General features: G+C 38.5%; 1 protein-coding gene across 9 annotated transcripts in view; it reads right to left on the bottom strand.

Moving 5' to 3' along the window:
* The window catches only part of LOC126353893 (rho GTPase-activating protein 20-like), a 171,875-nt gene that overhangs the window by 29,934 nt on the left and 116,468 nt on the right, over positions 1-25,473 (bottom strand). For 4 of the 9 annotated variants that reach the window (XR_007565229.1, XM_050003114.1, XM_050003110.1 and 1 more), the window contains one exon: positions 4,608-4,758. The exons of 1 other annotated variant lie outside the window; for it this stretch is intronic. Coding sequence is in view for 6 of the 8 variants with exons in the window: in XM_050003114.1 (XP_049859071.1) it covers positions 4,608-4,758 (151 nt within the window). In the remaining 2 variants the exon portion in view is untranslated. Of the gene's footprint in view, positions 1-4,598; positions 4,759-25,473 lie in introns of all 9 variants that reach the window. 4 more of the 9 variants (XR_007565230.1, XM_050003111.1, XM_050003108.1 and 1 more) reach the window with 1 other exon arrangement.

Raw genomic sequence — 25,473 nt, 5'->3', positions numbered from 1 at the left:
AACTGATCACTGCTCTCAGTTCCATCACCATTTCCCACTAAATCAAAAACTTTCCCTCCAGGCAATAGATGACTGTACATGTGACTGTACACACACCTGATAACAACTGAAGAATCCAGGATGGAATGTAACAATGTTACGAAAAGGAAAGTTGCTGCTCACCATATAGCAGAATGCCGAGTCGCAGATAGGCACAACAAAAAGACTGTGTCAATGTATGCTTTCGGCCAATAAAAGGATTTTGTCGAAAATAAATGACACACACACACACACACACACACACACACACACCACAGGTTGCAGGTGTGTGTGTGTGTGTGTGTGTGTGTGTGTGTGTGTGTGTGTGTGTTCATGTTGTCTATTTTTGGCAAAGGCCTAGTTGGCTGAAAGCTTATGTTGTGACAGTCTTCTTGTTTTGCCTATCTATGACTCAGCATGTTCTCTATATGATGAGTAGCAACTTTTCATAATATTAATAACTTATTATTAATAAAAAGTGGCACCTGAACAAACACTGGATTCTAACAAGTGGGTACAAAACATGTACTCAGAAGTATTTTGATGCAAAGATAGTAGTGTCTTTAAGAGGAAATGGCAGTTATTTAAAGCCTTCTGTGTAGAATTATGAGACAAAAAGCACAAAACAAATGCCTCAATGTAAATGGAACAACCGGACAAGCAATTATACACAGTCTAATACTGAGCTAATAAAGTGCAAATAATTCCTTGTCCAGAGGCAAAGAGGCAAGTGAGGGAGGGAGGGAAGGAAGGAAGGAAGGAAGGAAGGAAGGAAGGAGGTACAGAGAGAGAGAGAGAGAGAGAGAGAGAGAGAGAGAGAGAGAGAGAGAGAGTAGTAGAAATAAGTAATTGTAGGTATATTATAAGCCGATGGCAATGATTAGTGTAGATTGACACAAAGGAGATTTTAGGACTGGAAGATACATTTGAGGGATAGTTTGCTCCTATACTGTTCCAAAAAGATAGTGTGTGACAAAGGGGGCAGTCTTTGTAGCATATGTGTGGAAGTACATTTGTTGATAGCAATGCATTGAGTGGAGAGCTTTGCAATGGGTGATATGCTGTAGCATGTACCAGTGATATAAGTGATGGAACAAGTCTTGAATACAGCATTGTCACAAGGATGGACCTATGATGCAACAGGTTGGTGGTAGGAGTACCCTAAGAATGGACAAGGATATTTCATAGGATGGTTGGAGCAGGGAGGGGGGAGGGGAAACCTAATGGGAAAAATATTGAAGATTTTTTACAACTCAAAAATGACAAAATACCTATGATGAAGGCACAAAAAGACATTACTGAAGATGATGGCAACACTAATTACTTCTTGATGAGTCTCTAGAGCTCAATAAACTCCAAACTCACTCCCTCTGCAGTAGCAAACATCTGAGAAACTGCAGTGAATCTTGTAGAAAGTTCTACTACAAAGCAAATATGGTGCACTACATTATTGCACCTTATCATTATACTTTTTCTTTTTTGCTGTTATATTATTTGAAAATTTGTATCCTGCAGCACATACTGAAATGTATTATAATTCATTCTCTAATGCTAATCAAAATTTGTACGGAAGATTTTTAGTTCTCCAAGTAGAGAGAAAGAGAGAGAGAGAGAGAGAGAGAGAGAGAGAGAGAGAGAGAGAGAGAGAGAGAGAGAGGGGGGGGGGGAAACTCTCATAAATCTCCTTCACTATTTATGAAACGAGTCTATAGTCTTCTATTTCTTCTGTGCTTCAAAACTTGGCAAGTTATCGCACTATCAAAATAGTACCAATAAAATACATCAATGTTCTACACAATAACACAGACTAATCCTGCAGTGTCTGAGGGTAGACTGAACTTGTCCATATTCTTTCTGTTAGCCATCTTTAGTGACCTCCATGTTAAACGCTAAAACTTTCTGCTTCCCTTATTTGTATTACAACAGAAAATTGAGATAGAAAACTCTTAGAGACAAAGACGAAAATTTAAAAATTTGACATGGTGAGATCAAGCAATTCAGAGGAAAATCCACGAAAATGCTGTTCCTCTCGTCCTTGGTTTCAGTATATAAATTTCCTAAAATAAATATTATTCCTAAGAGCTATCTGAAGTTCTTTGAAAACAGACATAGGTTGAGCTAAGGCACATAATTATTTACAAATTGTGGTACTACACTCACACAAAAATATGAAAGTGAAACGTTCAAAAAGAAACATATTTCGTGTAAGTCAACTTGGATGTTGATAAAATTATAAATGTAATTCTATTTTTTGTCATTGCCATTTTAGATCTACAACTAGAAAGCACCTAAGTGGAATAATGCGAACTTTTATTTTATTCCATCTGCAGCACTGTTTCATCTTAGTTTACTCTTCTCTTATAGTTCTAAATACGGAAGTACATTTTACTATTTGTGTGACAGAGTATAACGCTGCTTTTTATGAAATATGTACATATATATTCGAGGTTTCTTAACTGTATACTTTCTTCATAATCAACTGAGGAATGTTACAGGGGGGGACCATGAAATGAAAAGTAACTGTTTTCTTTTGTCAGAAGGAAACTAAAGCTATTACGCAAAAATAATTTCATAAAATGACGTAACATATTATTTACTGCCAAGAGGTTTTACACTGTGAAAATTAAAGTGGATTTCCCTTGCCATGCAGTATGAACACCCTGGATGACAATTTACGCTGGCTCGAGTGGGCCAGTCCAGTACATCCCATCCTGGCCTGTCCCAGTGTGCAGTGTGAATGCAGCCTCATAGTGTGTTGATAAATATTTGACACACAAAACATCTTTGACATTCTGTCAATTCTACATGTATTGGCTATATGAACAGGGGCAGAAAGCAATATAAGTCCATGCATGGCCTATATACAATTATATATTCCATAGCTTCTAGTGTATCTCCTATTATAAGCATTTTTTGTCTCTGTTGTTGAATTATTTTCCACAGCACAGGACCTAGACCAGGAATTTTTCCGATACAACCAGCTGATTGACTGTCCTGTGGGTTCTTGGTAGAATATTTTATAAATTATGAATGAAAACACCCGTGGAACTGGTGTAATATTCTGCAGTATATATTATTTTATTTTACGTACTTGTTTTCAGCTGCTACATTGGCTGTTTTATTACAACAGTGTTGTGTGTGTTTTCACTCATAAAATAATTATATTATTTCGTGATTCAACTGTGATGTTTCTTTAGCCACCATTATTGCAACTGACTGATGGATCAAAAAAGGGGGGGGGGGGGGGGGTGCACACATATAAAATAGTGTATTACATTTGGTCCAACTGAATGTGTGATGAACAGTGTGCTGTGATGTACATGTGCTTCACATGACACATACAGCTTCATGGCCACAGTCAAGGGCTGTTGTAATGTTCTCACTAACCAGTATTTATTAAGATTGGAAATCATAAGGAGAGATGTACAGAAGCAAATGGATGTGAATCACATGAAATAACAGGTAGTAGCATCATTATACTAATTACATTTGTGGCATGTGTGTTGTAGCATGTGTTAAGCAGTCAGCAATGATTTTCCTACTGGTGCACGTATTCATCTCAATAGGCAGTGAATCTGGCACCTTCAGTGTGGGTGCACAACTATGTTCAATCTTCTGTGGGAATCTCAATGTAGCAGGCATGGAGGACACGACGGGAAATGCGGATAAGTGGCGCTGGGTGGGAAAGAGCATCAGTCAGGTGGCGTGCCGATAAAGTCTGCACTGTTGTGATAAACACAGTCTGGATGACATAGTTGATCAGTGATTAACAAAACCGTCTAGTAAGCAGGAGATCCCGAGCCTGAATCCTGATCCAGCATACTTTTTCACCCATTACCACTGATGCAGCTGACATCAATAGTTTCTTCCCTTTCTTTGTCTTTCTCCTCCTCTCCATCTTCAATTTACATAATATGTATCACAGCTGCAGATTCTACGTGGTGTCTGTTCTTTTGGCCATGTCCGAGAGAAGAGACACCATGCATTTGTCTAAAATGTGCACGTTACACTAGCAATGTTCCAAGAGCCTTCTGATGTGACCAGAGATCACACCAAAATGTTCCCAGTAAATTCATACTGTCATATCCTCGAGTGACAAAGTGGCAGCTGTGGAAGCACAACTTGATCAAAATTATTCAAAGAGGATTGAAATTGCTGTAGGTCAACAAAATGACTGTTAAACAAGTAAGCTTTCAGCCAAAAGGCCTCCTTCTGAAGCAGAAAACAGATACATATTCACACAAGAACAACTCTCACACGTGGCCACTGTCACTGGCCACAGGGGCTGGAAAATGGACTGCAACTATGCCTGATGGTAGAAGCAAGAAACAGCACCAGTCCTTTCACTGTGACTATCTGGAATCAACATCATCTCTATATGGTGAGTAGTCATCTATCCTTTCCATAATATTGTCATCAGACCATCCTGAACTTTCCACTGTTTGATAATTTAGTCAGTAATGTTATGAACCAAGGAATCTAAGTGCTGTAGAAGTTCAAATTTTCAGAGTAGGAAAGGGCTTTCACAATTCATTTCAGTATATATCTACAAAGTTGATTGTTAGTAACTACTTGTATACCTCTACTACCTGAAGGAGAGCGATTATTGGAGCCACGTAAGACGAAATGTGTGGTACCAATGTCACTGCTGTCCAGCGAGCATTGCACCAGCCGGCCCCCAGATGGAGACAGGAACCATTCCGAACGTGTCCTCATCCTCGCTGTCTGGCGTTCGTGCACCTACGTGTAAGTCGGCAGACATTAACTCACAATGAACCACCCAATACTTCCATTTACAGTTCTGGCTGTGATTTTACTTATTTGAAGTTCATACATTATTAAAATTTTTGGTAAGGTACAAAACTTTTCTCACAAATTCAGAAATGCTGTTTCAATCTACAAGAATTCATTTTTCTATACCACAAAATTTAATTGATTGTCATTTTAAATGTGATCCAGTATACCAGAGTATTCTATGCATGATCTACGCACACTTAACTTCTGATTTAATGAGTGCAACTAACATAATTAACAAAGTTTCGGTAAGCATCAACTGTATGGAGAATGTCATCAACAGAGCACTATGAAAATTTCCATCAAATTATGTGCTACTACAAATGATTCATTCGCTTTCAAAGCTCTATATTTTTCAAAGTACTACAAGTAGAAATATGAATGTTGAATGCAAAGGACTGTAAATCCATAAAGTTTGCATTTTGCAATCTACAAATGTACTAAGAGTGCCCCTCTAGTCACACGACACACAGCCAAGTGATAGTCAAATTTGTCTCATAATTTACATAGAACATCCTGTGAATGGTCAACACAGCAGCAGTGATGCTTTCTCTCAGCTGTTTCGCTGTTCTTGGCAGTGAGGGTAGTAAACACAGTCTTTAACGTACCTCCAAAGGGAAAAGTGACAAGGCATTAGGTCCGGCAACCTGGGAGGGTCAAGGGATAAAAGCTGTATCAACCTCACCCTCACCCTCACCACAGCTACCTCTGGCATACTCAGTCGTTTTCTGTTTACAGAGGCAACCAGTGACCCTAAATCATCAATATCAGCGCACAATGCTCTATTTATATGATGGTTCCTTCCCATAATTCCTTCGGAATACATGCTGCACTGTTGTAACAGATAAACGTCTTGCATATTCCAACACAGAAAAACTCTTTTCTTGCTCTGTCACTATTTTGTCGATTCACTGCGCTCATAATGGAAGCTGATGGGCACAATGAAAATTTGGCGAATTTACAGTTCTGTTCATGTATCAATTATATTTGTATAGTTAATACTTCAGAAAATAAAGGACTTTGAAAATGAATGAATCATTTATAGTAGCCTTGTATTTAAGGCAAGCATTATTTGGATGCACAATATCGGTCATTTCATTATTAAAACTTGAGCTTTCAGGAATTATTCATTTCTCCATATCCCATCTATATTGAAACTTCAATCAGCTGTGACATCTCTATTCTCATTATGAATGTGACACTGAAAGCTTTAAGAATGGAATGCGATAAAATAATTTACCTTCCCAACATTAGAGAAGTATTCTACTTAATTTTCTATACATTCATTTCAAGATCTTAGCAATAGCTCCATGCAACACCTCCACAATAAATTTATTAATGAACAGTTGATAGATAGTCATAGGCTCATTCTGGGTGTGGTTTCTTTCACTTCTCACAAGGTAGGTCCGAGTTGTATAAATGTGGAATTCTCAAGAACTTTTTAATTTTATATACAATATGTGAATAAGAAAATATAGGACTGCAGGTGAACTGCTGTGAACTGGATAGTGAATGCACCATCATAGCCAAGATAGACACAAAGATAAGACTCACGACAGTAATAGCAGTATACATGTCTAATAGTTCTGTATACACAATCGCACCAAACAGTATTGGCACATGTGCGTATGTATCATTGCTGGTTACAAACGCCACACCTTCTGGTACACAGCACATGTACGTGCTACCTCACATACCAGGCATTACAATTCTGTCCACAGTGCCTACCATTAACAAAGAAATGCAGTGTTAAGGGCAAACATGTATCTCCCCTACACACAAAAAGTATTGGCACAGAGTGTGGCTTCTCGGTATATTGATGGGTTTTCAGGTACCGGAACGCCATCTGCTGATGCAATAAACAATGCATGTTGTTGACGGCCCTGTCACTAGTATGTTGCTGTATTGCGCGATAGTGGTCAGCATGGCCCTGAAGAAGGAGAAAGTGGTATTGCTCCATTCACAAGGGAGAAGCTATTGACAAATCGCAGCAGAGATGTCTGTTAGCTACGCCATGGTACGAGCCATCATTCATAAATATAAAGAGACTGGAACAACAGTGAGTAAGTGTCGTCCTGGATGTCCAAAAGTGCTTACAACCCAAGAGCGGCGCCGTATCATCACACTTGCTCGGAAGAAACCTGCTACAAGTGCAGAAACTATTGCTGAGGTTGTTCAGACAATGTCCGACAAGATGGTTAGTGTTCAAACTATACGAAATGTGTTGAATGAGGCTGACATGCATGGACGTTCCCCCCTTGAAAAAGCCATACATATCGGAAATTAACTGGCAGAAATGCCTGTAGTTTGCCAAGGACTACATCAGCAAGCTGATGGAGTTTTGGAACACTGTGATATTTAGCGAAGAATTGAAGTTCAGTGTGTTCGGATTTGATGCGAGAAAGAAAGTTTGGGGCAAGCCAAATACGCACTTCGACATCAAACACATGCATCCCAGTCAAACATGATGGGGGCAGTATCATGATCTGGGGTTGTATGGTGGTGTCCGGCGTTGGAGATCAAGCTGTAATCCATGGTACAATGGATCATCTGAAATACGTTGACGTGTTGCAAGGTAATTGACACGCTAGTGCACAGACATTGGGCTTTACTGGGGTGTTTCATTTCCAGCAAGACAACGACCCAAAACATACCACCTTGAAAACCCAGGAGTGGCTACTGTACAATGTCCCCAGAAGGGTTCTAACCCCACCTCAGAGCCCTTGTTTGAACCCTACTGAGAACCTGTGGGCTCATCTTGACACACAAGTCAGTCTATGGCATCCATCCGATAAAAGCGACTTGGGGAAACTGCTCATGGAGGAATGGTCGAAAAATATCACCCAGAATTTAATACAAAGCATTCATAGGCATTTACATGCTGTTATAAATGCTGAAGGGGTGCACACTAGCTATTAGAAGGTGAACATCAATGACGAAAATGAACTCACTGTCCGATTCATACGTGTGTGCCAATAATTTTTTGGATGCAGAAGAGCGATGTTTATTTTCAAAACACTGTATTTTACTTTACGGACAGGTGATTTGAACATACTTGTAACCTATGTAATGTAAGGTGGCACGTGTCTGGGTTCTTTTCTGAAATATACGTTTTGTTTAACCTAAAACAACTAAAATGTAACTGTGCCAATACTTTTTGGTGCGATTGTATGTCCAATACCTCACTATATGGGGAAGAAACTATAAGAATGTGTGGTAAGATAAAACAAATTATTCACTACATTAAGAGAAACAAAAACTTAACTGTGTTGTGGGAATGGCATTCGACAGCAGGAAAAGGAAGAGAAGGAAAAATAGTTGGAGAACTTGGAACTGGAGGGGGGGCTGAAAGCAGAATTTTACCTGGAGCACAGATTAATCACTGTTAATACTTGGTTTGAGAATCATTAATGAAGCCTGTATATGTAGAAGAGACCGGGAGACAATGGAACATTTAAGACTGTTTATATGTATAATAGGAAGACAGAGACTTTCAAACCAGATTTTCAACTGTGAAATGTTTCCAGGGGGATATGAGAACTGCAGATCAGATGCTCTGTTTATTAACTGCAAACTAAAATTGAAGAAACCACAATGAGATACAAAATTAAGGAGATGGGGCATGGACAAGTTGAAAGAAACAGGTGCCACGACAAAAGTTTAAAGGGAGCATTATACAACTATTGATCGAAGTAGAGGAAACAAATACAATGGAAGAGCAATGGATGCTTTGCAAGGTGAAATAATGAAGAACAAAGGCAACGAGAGCAATAGTTGTGGTCAGTATCCCCTTGCCTTGTAGCTGTGGAACCCCCTCGACCCGCTGTGGTGACGGTGACTACCAGTTCCGCAGGCTGTAATGCTGTGTACGCCTTGTCGTCCCAGAGCATAATGTACTCGCCATCTGCCCATGCCTTGTGGATGAAGACATGCTGTGCACCATGTGGTTGTGGGGGCAGAGCACGTATGTGTGTGACGTGCTGTCTAACTCTATGGACCAAAGCAGATAGCTTCGCAGCAGTCAGTGCTGGCGTAGGGGTGATAAATTCTACCTGAAGGTTAAGACTTTCACCATACCTGATTTCAGCTAACATCTCTACCAAGGCAAAAAGACAAGGTGCAAAAGAAATCCTTGGATACTATATAAGATATTGAATTTTACTGACGAGAGGAGAAAGTATAAAGATGCAGTAAACGAAGAAGACAAAAGACAAGACCGATGTCTAAGAAATGAGACTGACAAAAGTGCAAAACTAAAAAGCAGGAGTGGCTGGAGGAGAACTGCCAAGCTGTAAAAGCATGCATGACTTTGGGAAAGATAGATGCCGACTACAGAAAAGTTAAAGGAACCTTTGAAGAAAAGAGAAACAGCTGTATGCATATCAAGAGCTCGCATGACACGACAGTACTAATCAAAGACAGGAAGGCTAAAATGTAGAAGAATATACAGAGGTGTTATATACAAGAAAAGAGCTTCAAGATAATAATATGGAAAGGGAAGAGGAAGTAGAGGAAGATTACGTGGAAGATATAACACTGCAAGAGAAAATGGCAGGAGTACTGAATGGTCTTTGTCAAAACTAGTCACTTATGAATGTATGGAATTCCCTTAGAATTATTAGGATCTCTGGAACAATCAACTCTGACAACTACTCCATCAGGCATGCAAGATAAAATCACACAGGTAAAATACCATCAGGCTCCAACAAAAACGTAACAGATCTAATACCAAACAGAAGAGATGTGGACAAGTATGAATATTATCAAACTAGCAGATTAGTAAGTCATGACTCCAAAATAGTATCATGTGTTATTTACAGAAGTATGAAAAGACTGGTAGAAAATGACATCTGGAAGATCAGTTTGAGTTCCAGTGAAATATAAAAACATGCAAGACAACACTGTGTTATGAGTTATCTTAAAAATCTGCATGTACATACATACTCTGCAAATCACTGTGAATGCATGGTAGAGGGTACTTAGCACAGTTAGGGTTTCTACAGTTCTTGTCGCATATGGGGAACATCAAAACATTTCAGATGAGTACTTCTAGATTTGTTACCAGTATGTTTGATCACTACGTGAGTATTATGAAAACACTCCTTAAACTCCATTGGGAATCCCTAGAAGGAAGATGATGTTCTTTAAGTGAAACACTACTGAGAAAGTTTAGAGAACTGGCATATGAATGATTCTCTAGCCGCCAACACAGGTCTTGGATTAAGGCCCACAAAGAGAAGACAAAAAAATCATGGCTCATACTGAGGTGTACAGACACTCATTTTTCTCTTGTTCAATTTGTGAATGGAACAGGAAACAGAATTACCAGTAGTGGTATGAGATACCCTCTGCCATGCATCGTATGGTGGTTTATGGAGTATGTATGCAGATGGAGATGTAGAATACTAAGTTCTTCATATAAAATTCAGTTGTCAGTAGCACAATTAGGAAAATTACATTTATTATACAAATAAATTTCCTAATTGTGCAACTGACAATGGAATTCTATTCTGAAATATATACCACAGTTGCTGTGAAAATAACAGTTATGAATAAAAAGATAAGAATACTAAGTGAACATAATGGTCATCAACCAATTTTATTTGGAGCTTCAACGCAAGGGTTAGCAGAACAATATGAGCATATACTAACAATGAGAACAGAAACTGAGATTTTGTAACTTTGAACAGAATGAAATGAAGTGATACTTTTTTTTTTCAGAAAAAGATACCATCGATGTACAGAGGCTCTCACCGATTACATATTCCTCATAGGTTATGTTACTATCACCAGTACTACAGATCAAAATATATATAATATGAAAGTATTTAGAAGATACGGCGTAGCATTAGATTATTAATAGTTAATATAGGATTAAGATGTGTATAGTAAAGAAAAACAGAGGGACATACTCATACAATTGCAGGGAGAGGGATTGCAAGAAGAGGTACACAAAGTATATTCACTTAATGAAGACAGCCTTGGAAGCTAAAAAAATGGGACAATACTTAAAGATTTACAAAAAAAAAAAAAAAAAAAAAAAAAAAGATGAAGAAACAGTAAAAAAAAAAAAAAGGTGGGGGGAGGAGATGAGAAATTAAAGCAGGAAATAAGAGTCTGGAGATAATCACTGACTAAAAATATTAACTTGCACAGTACATCAGAGAGATAGACAATACATCCTTATAAGTAATATGGAAGAAAGTGAATAGATAATTCATTCACTTTAAGCAATGTAGGGAAACAACTACTGGAAGGGGAACTCAATCCAGATTCTCACAAATCAAAGTTCACTGCTTTATCACTGCGACATAGTCCTCGTTATTGACATGAAGAGTAAAACGAACTTTAATGTAAAGGCCAGATGTCCCAAACCCATGAGGACACCATTACACAGATGGTACAGAATCCTAGACTGAGTATTTCTAAATTAAAGATCGGAAATGAAAATTTCTTGTTTTAACTGACATGATAACATCCATTTTGTATTAAAAACTTATTAACATTATAGTACCAGTTCTCAATGATTATCACAAATCTCAGTGCACACATGGCATTTTTCAGCAATGTCACATGTTTCTGTCGTTGGTTGTTAAACAAGAGCTGCTAGGATGCTAACAACTTCCCAATGGAGGATATCAACATATTGCCTGTTAAATTTCATCTCGGTATACTCGGCAGGCATTTGTTAAACAATTTTTCAGATGTTTCAGCAACACATATTGCCGGCATTCTCAAAAATTTACCTCCTGTTGTTGGTTGCTGTCCAGAGACAAGCCGATGGGCAGAGGTTATATGTACCCTCCATCCAAAACTTCGCAGGAGGCAGAGTGAGAGGGTGTGTAGGATGTGGGGGGGGGGGGGGGGGCATTTCCATGGTCATTATCATTATACCTCCCAATTTGTTAGTCGCAACAGGTGTTCTTCACTGCAGCTCAGAATTTCACAGTCAGTTTATCTTGCGGCTTTCTTCTTTTCTGTTAAAACTATTGTCATGTTTATGAATTTTAATGGCTCTCCCCGCCCCCCTCCCAAAAAAAGGAGGGGGATGTAAATCTTCTCCAATCCAAGAATCTTCATATCACTGAATTTTATTGCGTGGTTGGTATTGCATGCACGCTTTACCAAAGCTGATTTATTCAAGTGTCACAACCTGCAATACTGTTTATGTTCAATGATCCTAGTATTGCTGGATCATTTGGTAATTCCAACATAGACTTTTCTGCATATGGTATACGGTACACTCTTGACATTTCAGGTGGATGCTTTTTGTCCTCTGCTGATCTGAGACACACTCTGATCTTGGTAAGTTTGAATATAGTTTTTACACCATATTCATGCAATATACAATTAATTCTATCAGTAAACCTGTAGACATTTGGCAACAAGTCTATGCCTGATTTCTTCTTCTAATGTTAGTTTTTGTGACACTGGTATCGATTGTTCCTCACAAAACACTCCACATTTTCATCTCGTGTCTGAGGTTCTACAACTCACAAACTACTTTTTCACACGTTATGAGTGTATCAGCCACACTTATTTTCTGGCTCAATTGATGATTTGAAAGTTTATGCTGATATTGGTCTGTGTGGGTTGGTTTTTAGCACATGTCGAGGTCCAGGTTCTCACCATTCCTCATAACCAGCACATTGATAAATGGTAGCTCTTGATCCTTTCCTACTTCCACAGTATATATAATGTTAGCATTCAGGCTGTTCAGTTATGTTAGGGAGCCACTGAGCTGTCCCTCAGCACTGCTGTGCATTACAAGTGTGTACTGACGTACCTGTCATACACACCTTAGGTTTACAAGGTGCAAGGTCCTGCGTGTTTCTTTGAAAATGCTGCATGAAGAAATTGGCAATCATAGGACAAACAGGATAACCCATGTGACAATTCCTGCCAGCTGTTCATAGAAATCAGCATTCCACGTAAAGTAGCTTGTAGTAAGAAATACAAGAAAAAGCATGGTAATGTGCTGTTGGAAAATGGAACTGATATGATCCAGAGACTCGCTGAGTGGCACTTTGGTAAACTTGGAACCAACATCAAAGCAGATCAGGATGCAATCTGGTCCAAATTTTGGTTGATTCAACTTATTGATGATATGTTTTGAATTTTTCATAGTGTCGGTCTTTTGCAAAGGAGCTAAATCAGAGAGGCCGGTTTATCCATCAGTGAGCCAGGGCGCTTATGATCAGTCTTAATGGTACACCGCCTTTGTGGTCTCTTGGAACACATACAGCTCAGGTGGAAGGGATTGTGTTCTGCACAGATCCCTTTATACATTCACCGAGAAAGAAGATGACTTGGTTAACCTGTCTGTATTCTACGTGGTCCGTTGCATCAGAACCTTGCTTAGCTTTCAAAATGTCACTGGATTTAGTAGGTCACATATCTTGACTACAACAGCTGCATTTCTCTTATCACAAGCAGAAGCAATGTGCTCTTGTCAGCATTAAGACTACTGACGGCTTGTAATTCTTCTCGTTTCATGTTGCAAGCTCATGGTTTTGCCTGACACCGTATCCTGGTGATTTCGCTTCATATTTCCTCAGTTTTTTCACAAGGGTCTGTGGATGGCCACTCCAGTGTTAACAGTAACCTCCACAGATAAAGTAAACTGGGGAGGATAAACTGGCTGGGAAAATAGCAGGAAAGTTAAAGTGGGGAGGCAGTGTCATGAATGATAAAATACCAGTGGCTATAGGGTTTAGAAAAGACCCTTTTTTAGGGTAGGGAGAACAGAAAGAAATCAAATTTTAAGAGAGTTTAGAACTGAGGCAAACCTTCAGTTTGAGAAAGAGACCAAAAAACATAATTCTAATTTATTACATTAGCATAAACAGCTATTGGTTAAGAATTTTCAACGATCAGCAGATATTTCAACTCTACCCAATTTTAACTTAGTCAATGTGAAATGTCAGCTATCTTCACTGCATCAAAATATTCGAGGACTGAGAAATAAAATTAATGAATTAATTATCTGCATAGATGAATTAGAGTCCTCAAACCCAGATGACATAATCTGCCTCTCTGAATATGATGTGACCAATGGTATAGAACTTTTGAGTGTTACAGGGTTTAGGTTAGCACTTCACTTTTGTAGAGCAGAAATGGAGAAAGGAGGAGTTGCAACATTTATCAGAAACTGTCATAAATTTACAAACTTAGACATTCATAAATTTTGCCTAGAACAGCATATGGAAGCATGGGCAACGGAAATAGAATTTCACAAAAAATCCTTCATAATATTAAGTGTATATCGAGCACCTGCAGGTAACTTTAATCTGTTCATAAATCACCCCGAAGCTGTACTGACCCATTTAACAAACAAAAACAAAGAAAGAGTGATTGCTGATTATTTCAATGTAGATTTCCTTAAAGACTCTCCCAATAATAACGTATTTGAGTTAGTAACACTATCATTACACTTAATTCCCACTGTAAAGTTCCCCACTAGGGCAGCCAATTGCTCACAAACAGCCATTGATAATATCTTTACAGAAAAGTCCAATGAACAAAATTATATTACAAAACCAACAGTCAATTGCCTCTCAGACCATGACAAGCAGTTCCTTCTCTTAAATCTTAATACTGAACAGGACATAAAATCTGTTAAATCTGAGCTCAAGAGGGTAATCAATAAGCCAAAAATTTATTATTTTAGGAGACTACACAGAGACATTCACTGGACTGATGTTTACAGTGCTCATGGCATGAATGAAAAATTTAACACTTTTGATAATAAAGTGCTTACCTTATTTAAACAATGTTTTCCTCCAAAACTAAGCAAGGTTAGAGAAAAGTCTACAAAGAAGCCAAGGGATAGGGGTATCTTGTAAAACAAAAAGAAAACTGTATCTATCAATCCAAAACAGTTCTGATGTAGATGTTATAGCACATTACATGAAATACTGCAAAATACTGAAGACTGTAATAGGAACATCAAAGCAAATATATTACAAGGAAAAGATAGTCATGTCAGATAACAAAATAAAGACAATATGGGATATAGTGAAGGAGGAGACTGGTAGAACCAGACATGAAGAGGGATGAATAGCATTAGGCGTAAATGATACATTGGTGACAGATGTGTGTAGTGTTGCAGAACTTTTTAACATACATTTTATAACTGTTACTGAAAAGATGGAGTTGTCAGGTTCTGTAGATGCTACCATGGAATACCTCAGACCAGATATTTCACATAATTTCCATAATATGAATTTGACCCTAACTACCCCAGCAGAAATAATATACATAATAAAATCTTTAAAATCAAAAACATCTAGTGAGTATGATGAAATATCAACAAAGTTAATTAAAGAATGTAATTCTGAGTTAAGTAACATGTTAAGCTATCTGTGTAACCAGTTGTTTATCAGTGGAATATTTCCTGAAAGGTTGAAATGTGCTGAAGTTAAGCCACTGTTTAAGAAGGCAGATAAAGAAATAGCATAAAATTACCGTCCAATTTAACTTTTGCCAGCATTCTCAAAAATTTTAGAAAAAGTAATGTACAATGGGCTTTATAACCATCTTATCTTAAATAACATACTGTCAAAGTCGCAGTTCGGGTTTCTAGAGGATTCTGACATTGAGAAGGCTATCTACACTTAGAATGAAAATGTGCTTAATTCATTAGACAAAAAATTGCAAGCAACTGGTATATTTTGTGATCTATCAAAGACTGTGTAAATCACAATATCCTTTTAAATAAATTAGAATATTTTGGTGTAACAAGAAATGCTGCAAAATGGTTAAGGCTTATATCACTGGCAGGAAACAAAGGGTTAGACATGTATTAAGCTATCAGGCATCATCCAACTGGAAACTAACTACATGTGGGGTCCCAGAGGGTTCCAGGCCCTTACTTCTTCTTGTGTATATCAATGACCTTCCGTCAGTAACAGTACCAGATGCCAAGTTCATTTTGTTTGCCCAAGATACAAACATTGCAATAAATAGTAAATCAAGTGTAGTCTTAGAAAGATTGGCTGATAAAATATTTGTGGACATTAATCATTGGTTCCTAGACAATTCTTTGTCACTACACTTTGAAATAACACACTACATGCAGTTCAGAACTTGTAAGGGGTGTCCCACGGCTATATGCCTAAACCACGATGACAAGCAGACAGGAGAAGTGGGCAGTTTTAAATTCTTGGGATTACAGCTTGATAATAAATTCTGCTGAAACGTCTTAACGAATCTATTTGTAATGTGAATTGTGTCAGACATAGGGGATAAAAAAAGAAAAAAAGCTGGCAAACTATGCTTACTTTCATTCCATAATGTCATATGGGATTATTTTTTGGGGCAATACATCAAGCCAAGGTAAAGCTTTCCCGGCACAAAAACATGCAGTAAGAGTTGTATGTGGTGTGAACTCAAGAACATCCTGCAGAAGCCTGTTTAGGGAACTAGGGATACTAACTACTGCTTCCCAACATATTTATTCCTTAGTGGAATTTGTCATTAAAAATATACAGCTCAATTCATGGAATCAATACTAGAAATAAGAATAATCTTCACAAAGATTTAAAGTCAGTCACTTTTGTACAAAAAGGTATGCATTATTCAAAAACGCACATTTTTAATAACTTGCCAGCAGCCATAAAAAGTTCCGTTTAAGAGAAGCCTAAAGGATTTATTGGTGGCCAACTCCTCCAACTCCACTGATGAATTTCTCAGTAGAACCAACTGATATATATATATATATATATATATATGAACTTGTGTCTGCTTGTGTCTGTGTATGTGCGGACGGGTGTGTGTGTGTGGGCGCGCGCGCGCGCGCGCGCGCGAGTGTACACCTGTCCTTTTTTCCCCCTAAGGGAAGTCTTTCCGCTCCCGGGATTGGAATGACTTCTTACCCTCTCCCTTAAAACCCACATCCTTTCGTCTTTCCCTCTCCTTCCCTCTTTCCTGAAGAAGCAACCATCGGTTGCGAAAGCTAGTAATTCTGTGTGTTTGTGTGTTTTGTTCATTGTGCCTGCCTGCCGGCGCTTTCTCACTTGGTAAGTCTTGGAATCTTTGTGTTTAATATATTTTTCCCATGTGGAAGTTTATATATATATATATAGATTCCAAGACTTACCAAGCGGGAAAGCACCGGCAGACAGGCACATGAACAAAACACACAAACACACACACAGAATTACGAGCTTTCGCAACTGGCAGTTGCTTCGTCAGGAAGGAAGGAAGGAAGGAGAGGGAAAAATGAAAGGATGTGGGTTTTAAGGGAGAGGGTAAGGAGTCATTCCAATCCCGGGAGCGGAAAGACTTCCCTTAGGGGAAAAAAAGGACAGATGTACACTCGCACACACACACACACATATCCATCCGCGGATGGATATGTGTGTGTGTGTGTGCGAGTGTACACCTGTCCTTTTTTTCCCCTAAGGGAAGTCTTTCCGCTCCCGGGATTGGAATGACTCCTTACCCTCTCCCTTAAAACCCACATCCTTTCATTTTTCCCTCTCCTTCCCTCTTTCCTGACGAAGCAACTGCCAGTTGCGAAAGCTCGTAATTCTGTGTGTGTGTGTGTGTGTGTGTGTGTTTTGTTCATGTGCCTGTCTGCCGGCGCTTTCCCGCTTGGTAAGTCTTGGAATCTTTGTTTTTAATATATTTTTCCCATGTGGAAGTTTCTTTCTGTTTTATATATATATATATATATATATATATATATATATATATATATATATATATATATATATATATATAAAATAGGAAGTCTTGGAATCTTTGTTTTTAATATATTTTTCCCATGTGGAAGTTTATATATATATATATATATATATATATATATATATATATATGGAAGAAGCTTCCACATGGGAAAAATATATTAAAAACAAAGATTCCAAGACTTACTAGCTTTCGCAACCGATGGTTGCTTCTTCAAGAAAGAGGGAAGGAGAGGGAAAGACGAAAGAATGTGGGTTTTAAGGGAGAGGGTAAGGAGTCATTCCAATCCCGGGAGCGGAAAGACTTCCCTTACGGGGGGAAAAAAGGACAGGTGTACACTCGCGCCCCCCCCCCCCCCCCCCCCCCACACACACACACATCCATCCGCACATACCCAATCATATTTTTCCCATGTGGAAGTTTCTTTCTATTTTATATATATGTGGTCCACTGATCATGACTGAGCTACATATCTCATGAAATAAGCATCAAATAAAAAAACTACAAAGAGCGAAACTTGTCTAGCTTGAAGGGGGAAACCAGATGGCGCTATGGTTGGCCTGCCATAGGTCAAATGGATATCAACTGCATTTAAAAAAAATAGGAACCCCCATTTTTTATTACATATTTGTATAGCACATAAATAAATATACATGTTTTAGTTGGACCACTATTTTCGCTTTGAGATAGATGGCACTGCAATAGTTCCAAACATATGGCTCACAATTTTATACGAACAGCTGGTAACAGGTAGGTTTTTTACATTAAAATACAGAACGTAGGTATGTTTGAACATTTTATTTTGGTTGTTCCAATGTGATACATGTACCTTTGTGAACTTATCATTTCTGAGAACACATGCTGTTACAGCGTTATTACCCGTAAATATCACATTAATGCAATACATGCTCAAAATGATGTCCGTCAACCTCAATGCATTTGGCAATACGTGTAACCACATTCCTCTCAACAGTGAGTAGTTTGCCTTCCGTAATGTTCGCACATGCATTGACAATGCGCTGATGCATGTTGTCAGGCGTTGTCGGTGGATCACGATAGCAAATATCCTTCAACTTTCCCCACAGGAAGAAGTCTGGGGATGTCAGGTCCTGTGAACTTGCGGCCCATGGTATGGTGCTTTGACGATCAATCCACCTGTCATGAAATATGCTATTCAATACCGCTTAAACCTCATGCAAGCTATTTGCCAGACATCGATCATGTTGGAAGTACATCGCCATTCTGTCATGCAGTGAAACACCTTGTAGTAACATCGGTAGAACATTACGTAGGAAATCAGCATACATTGCACCATTTACACTGCCATCGATAAAATGGGGGCCTCCTTCCTCCCATAATGCTGCACCATACATTAACCCACCAAGGTCACTGATGTTCCACTTGTCACAGCCATCATGGACTTTCTGTTGCCCAATAGTGCATATTATGCCAGTTTACATTACCGCTGTTGGTGAATGATGCTTCATCACTAAATAGAACACATGCAAAAAATCTGTCATCATCCCGTAATTTCTCTTGTCCCCAGTGGCAGAACTGTACACAATGTTCAAAGTCGTCATCATACAATGCCTGGTGCATAGAAATATGGTACGGGTGCAATAGATGCTCATGTAGCATCCTCAACACCGATGTTTTTGAGATTCCTGATTCTCGCGTAACTTGTCTGCTACTGATGTGCGGATTAGCAGCGACACTAGTTAAAACACCTACTTGGGCATCATCATTTGTTTGCAGGTTGTGGTTGACATTTCATATGTGGCTGAACACTTCCCATTTCCTTAAATAACGTAACTATCGAGCGAACGGTCTGAACACTTGGATGTTGTCGTCCAGGATACCGAGCAGCATACATAGCACACGCATGTTGGGCATTTTGATCACAATAACCATACTTCAACTTGATATCGACCTTTTCTGCAACTGGTAAATGGTCCATTTTAACATGGGTAATGTATCACGAAGCAAATACCGCTCACACTGGCGTGTTACGAGATACCACATACTTATACGTTTGTGACTATTATAGCGCCATCTATCACAAAGTGAAAAAAGTGGTCCAACTAAAACATTCATATTTCTTTACATTCTAGATGAATACGTAATAAAAAATGGGGGTTCCTATTTTTAAAAAAATGCGGTTTGGCCTATGGCAGCTCCATCTAGCAGGCCACCCACAGTGCCATCTGGTTCCCCCTTCAAGCTGGGCGAGTTTCGTCCTTTGTAGTTTTTTTCATTTGATGCTTATTTCATGAGATATTTGGCCCAGTCACTCCTCTCCTGCACCATTTCAGTGCAATAACGTGTTCATTGTAAATAAGTGTGTGTGTGTGTGTGTGTGTGTGTGTGTGTGTGTGTGTGTAAAAGCACAATTTACCTTCTGCACCATTTCAGTACAGTGATGTGTTTCTTGTAAATAAGTATTGTAGTAGTTCTATTACATGATTATTACCTTATAAATAAAACAAATTAAATTCAGTGCATTAGTGTTTGTAAAATGATTCTTTCATATAGTGTTGATTTTAAAAAAAAAGGGAGAGGGAGGGAGAGAGAGAGAGAGAGAGAGAGAGAGAGAGAGAGAGAGAGAGAGAGAGACGATCATTCCATTTGGACCTGTGGAAGGTACATTAGCTTATTTGTTTCAGTTGTGAATATTTGTCATGTATTACTGTTTTTCTGACATGTTCTACATCCTGGAGGACCTCTTCACTACGGATCAATTGGAATGAAAGTAAATCTAATGTAATCTAATCTGGGGATGATTGCGAAATTCTTTCCTTTTTGAAGGACAGACAATTCCTCTGAGAACTGTGTGTGTGACGTGTTGGAATCAAATTGTTGATCTGTTTTCCACATCTTTCACACTTTTCCTTCTAACAGCTGGTGAAGTGATCAGTTTGTTCTGCATGCTCCTGTAAGTGGTGCTGCTGATCTTGTCTAGGTCATCTCAAGGCATGCTGCCAATCAGAGATACTGTCCAAAAGGTGCTCATCAGTTCTTGCCAAATCACTGCAGGCTACAGGAATTCACTCATGAAGAAAAGCTTGTTCAGTCCTGTCACAGATACAATGTGCCTGAGCACTGGTGAAGAGGAGCTTATATTTCAGGAACTCCTACATTTATTAAGAAACGTCACTAAATTTAGCATGCAACAAAGTGACACATTGAACAAATATGGCTTTTCTGCCATACACCCCCATGGTGATGAACAGAATCAGCTATGTATTGCATAAACATGGCATAAAGACTGTGTACAGACTGACCAAGAAGATTGAAAAGTGTCTTAGGTAGACAAAGGACAAAAAGATCTCACAATATTGGGAGTATACTGCACACTGAGTAAAAGTGGGGAAGTCTATGTTGGAATGACTGGATGACCCATCAGTAACAGGATCATAGAATGTAAACAGTATTACAAGTTGAGAAATTTGCCCTGGTGGAGCATGCACTGTTTGAGATGATAATGTAATATAATTCACTGACATGCAGTTCTCAGTGCGTGGAAGAGCTAGCACAACCGTTTTTTCACAGAACACATTGAAATTCATAAACATGACAACAGTTTCAACAAGAAGGAAGGAAGCCTCAAGATAAATGGATCCTGGATTCCCGTGTTGCAATTAATGACCATTGTAAGTAACAACGTAGGAGCTACAGTGATAGTGACCAGAGAAATGTTCACACAGATGTTAGCATAGTACATATAACCTCCAGTCTGTTATCAGAAATGGAGGTTGATGTTCTCAAAGATGCATGGGGGGAGGGGGAATAAATCTATGTTGTCTGTAGATCCTGAGGCATAAACCAACAGATAACATGTCAACAAGTGGCCACAAAAGCCTTAACAATTTCGATGAGGATATGTGTTGATGATATACCCAGGTGTTTAGTTATTTGCAAATTGCACAATTCATGAAAGCAACCTCTCACTATAGTGTGGAGTGTGTTAGTTTTACAGTTATAATACACTTTCTCAGTGACATTTATAACAAGATGACCATTTGAAAATAAATATTAATGCGAGATGAACACCAAGATATTGGCACCACATCTTACAGTAAACAAAAGCTATCCTTTCCAACAACTGTGATGATGCAGTTGAAGTGAACACAGGGCAACAAGCACTATTCCAATAGGGCATCTCTTACTAACAATAAAAAACAGTGCAACATTGTGCACTGTAGTACAATACTGCACCGGATAATCCATTTACAGTGCAGAATTCTCAGTTCGAAATTATCTGACACCAACTGAACTAATTTCACTGAAATGTCAATAATCAGAGGGTCTTGTGATGGAATCATTACAGTTGCTATAATGTGAAATGATGTCTGTGAAGCAACACTCAGAAATATTGACTACAGAGTAATGAATATGTAATGACTAATGAAAATTTTCACTGAACCTAGATTCAGATCATGATTTCCTACATTTCACAAGTTGTCGCCTTAAACATTAAGCTAGTCATATTTTTCAGAAAATAAGGTGGAGACATCAATGTCAATGAGACGTATGCTCAGATACCCTGATGGTTTGCAGTTCAGTTCCGCCTGTGCTGTCGAGTCTCATTCATATGAGGTGGCTTGATTGACTGACTGATTTGTGCAGTGAGCCAGAACAACGGTGGTCCTATCCCAGTAACACCCACCCCAAAACTGAGTTTGCTGAATGGTTTTGCCCCTGTGATTCTATGAAGTCAGTCAATACACTTAAAGAGTAGTAGGAGACAGTTTACTAGCTCTTTATCAGACACAAGTTCTTCAGGAATTAATGATCTGAATATTCTGAGTCGCAGATAGGTACAGCAAAAAGATTTTCACACTTAAAGCTTGCAAACGCACATGCGCACAAAACAGATATTCTACATAAAGAACATGAAATATATATTGACAAACTGATCGAACAATAGTTTTTACAAACGAAGAAATTAGAACAGAAGGATATGCCGTACTGCACAGAACATAAATGGACATATTATCACATTTTTGCACTATTTAAAACACTTACACCAGTAGTGAGCAGTATTTGGCTACATCGATGGCATTGCTTTTAACCAGTGCCAGTCATAATGCTGTACAAAAATGGAGATAAAAGTGGTACTCAATGAGAGGACTAGAAGTATGTTCCTCCCCACATCTGCACAGTGAAGCTTCATCTTGTATGATAACCCACTTCTTGCAATGCCTGTGTTCAGTCATTTCCACAAAGACCATCCCTCTAAATGACCAAATGGCAATTATTTTTCAATTCTAATATGTTATGGGTGGTCAGCATTCCTCTGTTTCCATACTTGAAGCCCAGCTTCCTGGGACTTGATTGACGTGGAGCAGAAGACCGTATGAAACTCTAAACTTCAACAAAGTGGCAGTGGCTGTTGTTCATTAAGAAGACAGGCTGAGATGTTAAAACCTTTTGCCTCTCCATACTAACAGCCAATTTACTTCTGGTATCGCGCGGGATTATTCCTGCAATTGATACAACTTCTGTGTAGGTATTGGCTTCAGGCAACCTGTGATTGGCCTGTAGGTCTCATTCAGGGCAATATTGACGGTTTTTTTGGATGAGAAGATTTGTAGCATGCATGACTAGCATGGTCAGCAGCAGAGTGCTAGGACAGTTGTTCTTACTGTTGTGGATGGACCTCCTATCCAGAAGCTTTACTTTATGTTTAGGCAATCTATCTTGAAAGTTGGAGAGCAGGCTAAGGTAACGTTGAAGTAAACTGGAGGATAGCTGTGATCTATCTCACTTTGTTTCCACTTCACACATATCTTCTATGACATTTATTTGTTCTTTAAATTAAAGGCACAGACTTCAGTTTTCACTGGATTTGGACTGAGATGATTTTCATCACAACAGTCTGAAAGCCTTTTCAAAGCTTCAGTGAGGTTCTCCTGTACAGTACTGAAGTTTTTATTCTGAGATGCCAGAGCAAATGATCCACATACAGTATGTGGATGTATCAGTGACCAACTGTTGGTCACTGATATATATGTTGAACACTGCCTTGTGGAAGACCTATCTTCTGTATTCTCCGTCTACTACCCTGACCTCGGAATATGACAAAGAAACACCACTTTATCAGAATGGTGGCAATTTGTGTAAGCTAGAATTCCTTGGCAAGATGGCAGACCTTCCTTAAAATTATCTGCTAATGTACAGTGTCATTTGCTGAAGATAGATCAACATAATCCACTCCAGTAATATCACCTTGTTAAAACCCATCTTGTATGTGCTGTGTCAGTTTAAGAGTCTGTGTGACCTGAAACCAGCCTACTCTGCAATTAAGAGAGGTTCTATGACTGGTAATATATGTTTCAGAAGCATTCATTCAAAAGCTTTACACAGGTGATACAGTAATGAAATTGATCAGTTTCTAGGGTCTGTAGGCTTCTTACCAGGCTTCAGGATAGCAAACACTGTAGTCTTCTTTCAGATAACAGTAATGTTATGAAAAAAGTAAGGCCAAAGAAAAGTAGAGAGACATAACTAAACATACTTCCTTTGTGGTTCCCTGTAACATTTTGCTTCAGGAAAATTACTTTGTAAGCACCATCAACACCGTGGGACTCCATTTGCCTTGATATACTTTTCAATTTGAGAAATACCTCATGGAACCTTTCTCAGCATTCATTCGTAATGGCACCCAGGTTATCTAGCAAAAAGTCCTAATTATTGTTCAAGAATCTCGAATTAAGTGAGATATTACAACCTGTAAGGTGGTGGTATCATAAAGTTTTTGACAAGTGTCAATTTCATACGCAGCAGAGGCACATAAAACATTTTTGCTGTCAACAAGAGGATTGTTCACCACATGCTTCTGTCCAAGCAAGAGTTCATTTTTCATAATAGTGGTGTTTTTTGTGTCTGCTGTTACATTTGCACAGAAAACAGCAGTGTTTTTTGTACTTGAGTTATATGCTGAGAAGAACTGGAACTACCTTGAGGGCTCCACATATATGACCTTTCTACTTCTCATACTGGGTAAATATGGAGATGTACTATATTTAGATTAACTTTGCTAGAATCTGTGAACAAATGCCACTCATTTATACTAAAATCATGGTGAAGAGTCTCCACAATATACCTGATATCATTATAAACCATTATGTCACCTTCTTTGAGGAAATATTCATGAAAAACAGCATGGCAGTCAAAATAAACATTCACTTTCACACTATGAAGAAAATTCCGTTCTTTAATTGAGAAGTCCATTCTTTCGACAAATTTAAATCAAGAACAAAACTGTAAAGATCCCTGCGAGATGAAAAGAGTGGCTCCTTTGATTCACAGAGGCCTCAACACACAGGATATCTCCTTAGCAGTTCTCTGCATGTTTGACACTATATTCATCTTCACTCACAGTCAAATTCTATGGAGGCACTGGTGTTGCAATTCTTCACCATGAAATACAGGCCTTACAGCAGATGGTAAATTAGGGTACTGTACAGTTTTCCAGGTGATTTCATCTATTTTTGTTAGACAAGGATAACAATGCGCAGTATGTCTGTCGGTTCGGTTCCTTCCCAATTACGTAAACAGCAAAAGACATGTAATCTAATGCTTTTAGGAACGGAAAAAACGAAATGGTTAAAACTGATACCAGTATTTATTTTGTCGTTGTTATAACAGGTCTTATTTCATTTTTTACTAATAACTGGGTCAGAAAACAGGCCATAGGGGTAGTGCTAAAATTTTTGGTTTTCAAATAACCTTTTTTTTTTTTTTTTTTTTTTTACAAGCAAGTAATATTTATTCATAAAATTTTCATTGCTTTGAAATACTGGATTATTGTAGCAAATGGGAAAATTGACAGTGCTATTTTCAAAACAATGCAAACAGAAGCTGGCAACAAATACATGACATAACGATAGGTGTTGCACTTCTGAGAGAATAATGCACCCACTGCCACCTGGCGAGGCCTATTAGATGATACATGTTTGTGTGCAGTGT

This window comes from Schistocerca gregaria, chromosome 3 (genome assembly GCF_023897955.1).
Source record: "Schistocerca gregaria isolate iqSchGreg1 chromosome 3, iqSchGreg1.2, whole genome shotgun sequence".
Taxonomy (NCBI): domain Eukaryota; kingdom Metazoa; phylum Arthropoda; class Insecta; order Orthoptera; family Acrididae; genus Schistocerca; species Schistocerca gregaria.
The sequence above is the reverse complement of the archived record's forward strand: the minus strand, read 5'-3'. Positions and strand labels throughout refer to the sequence as shown.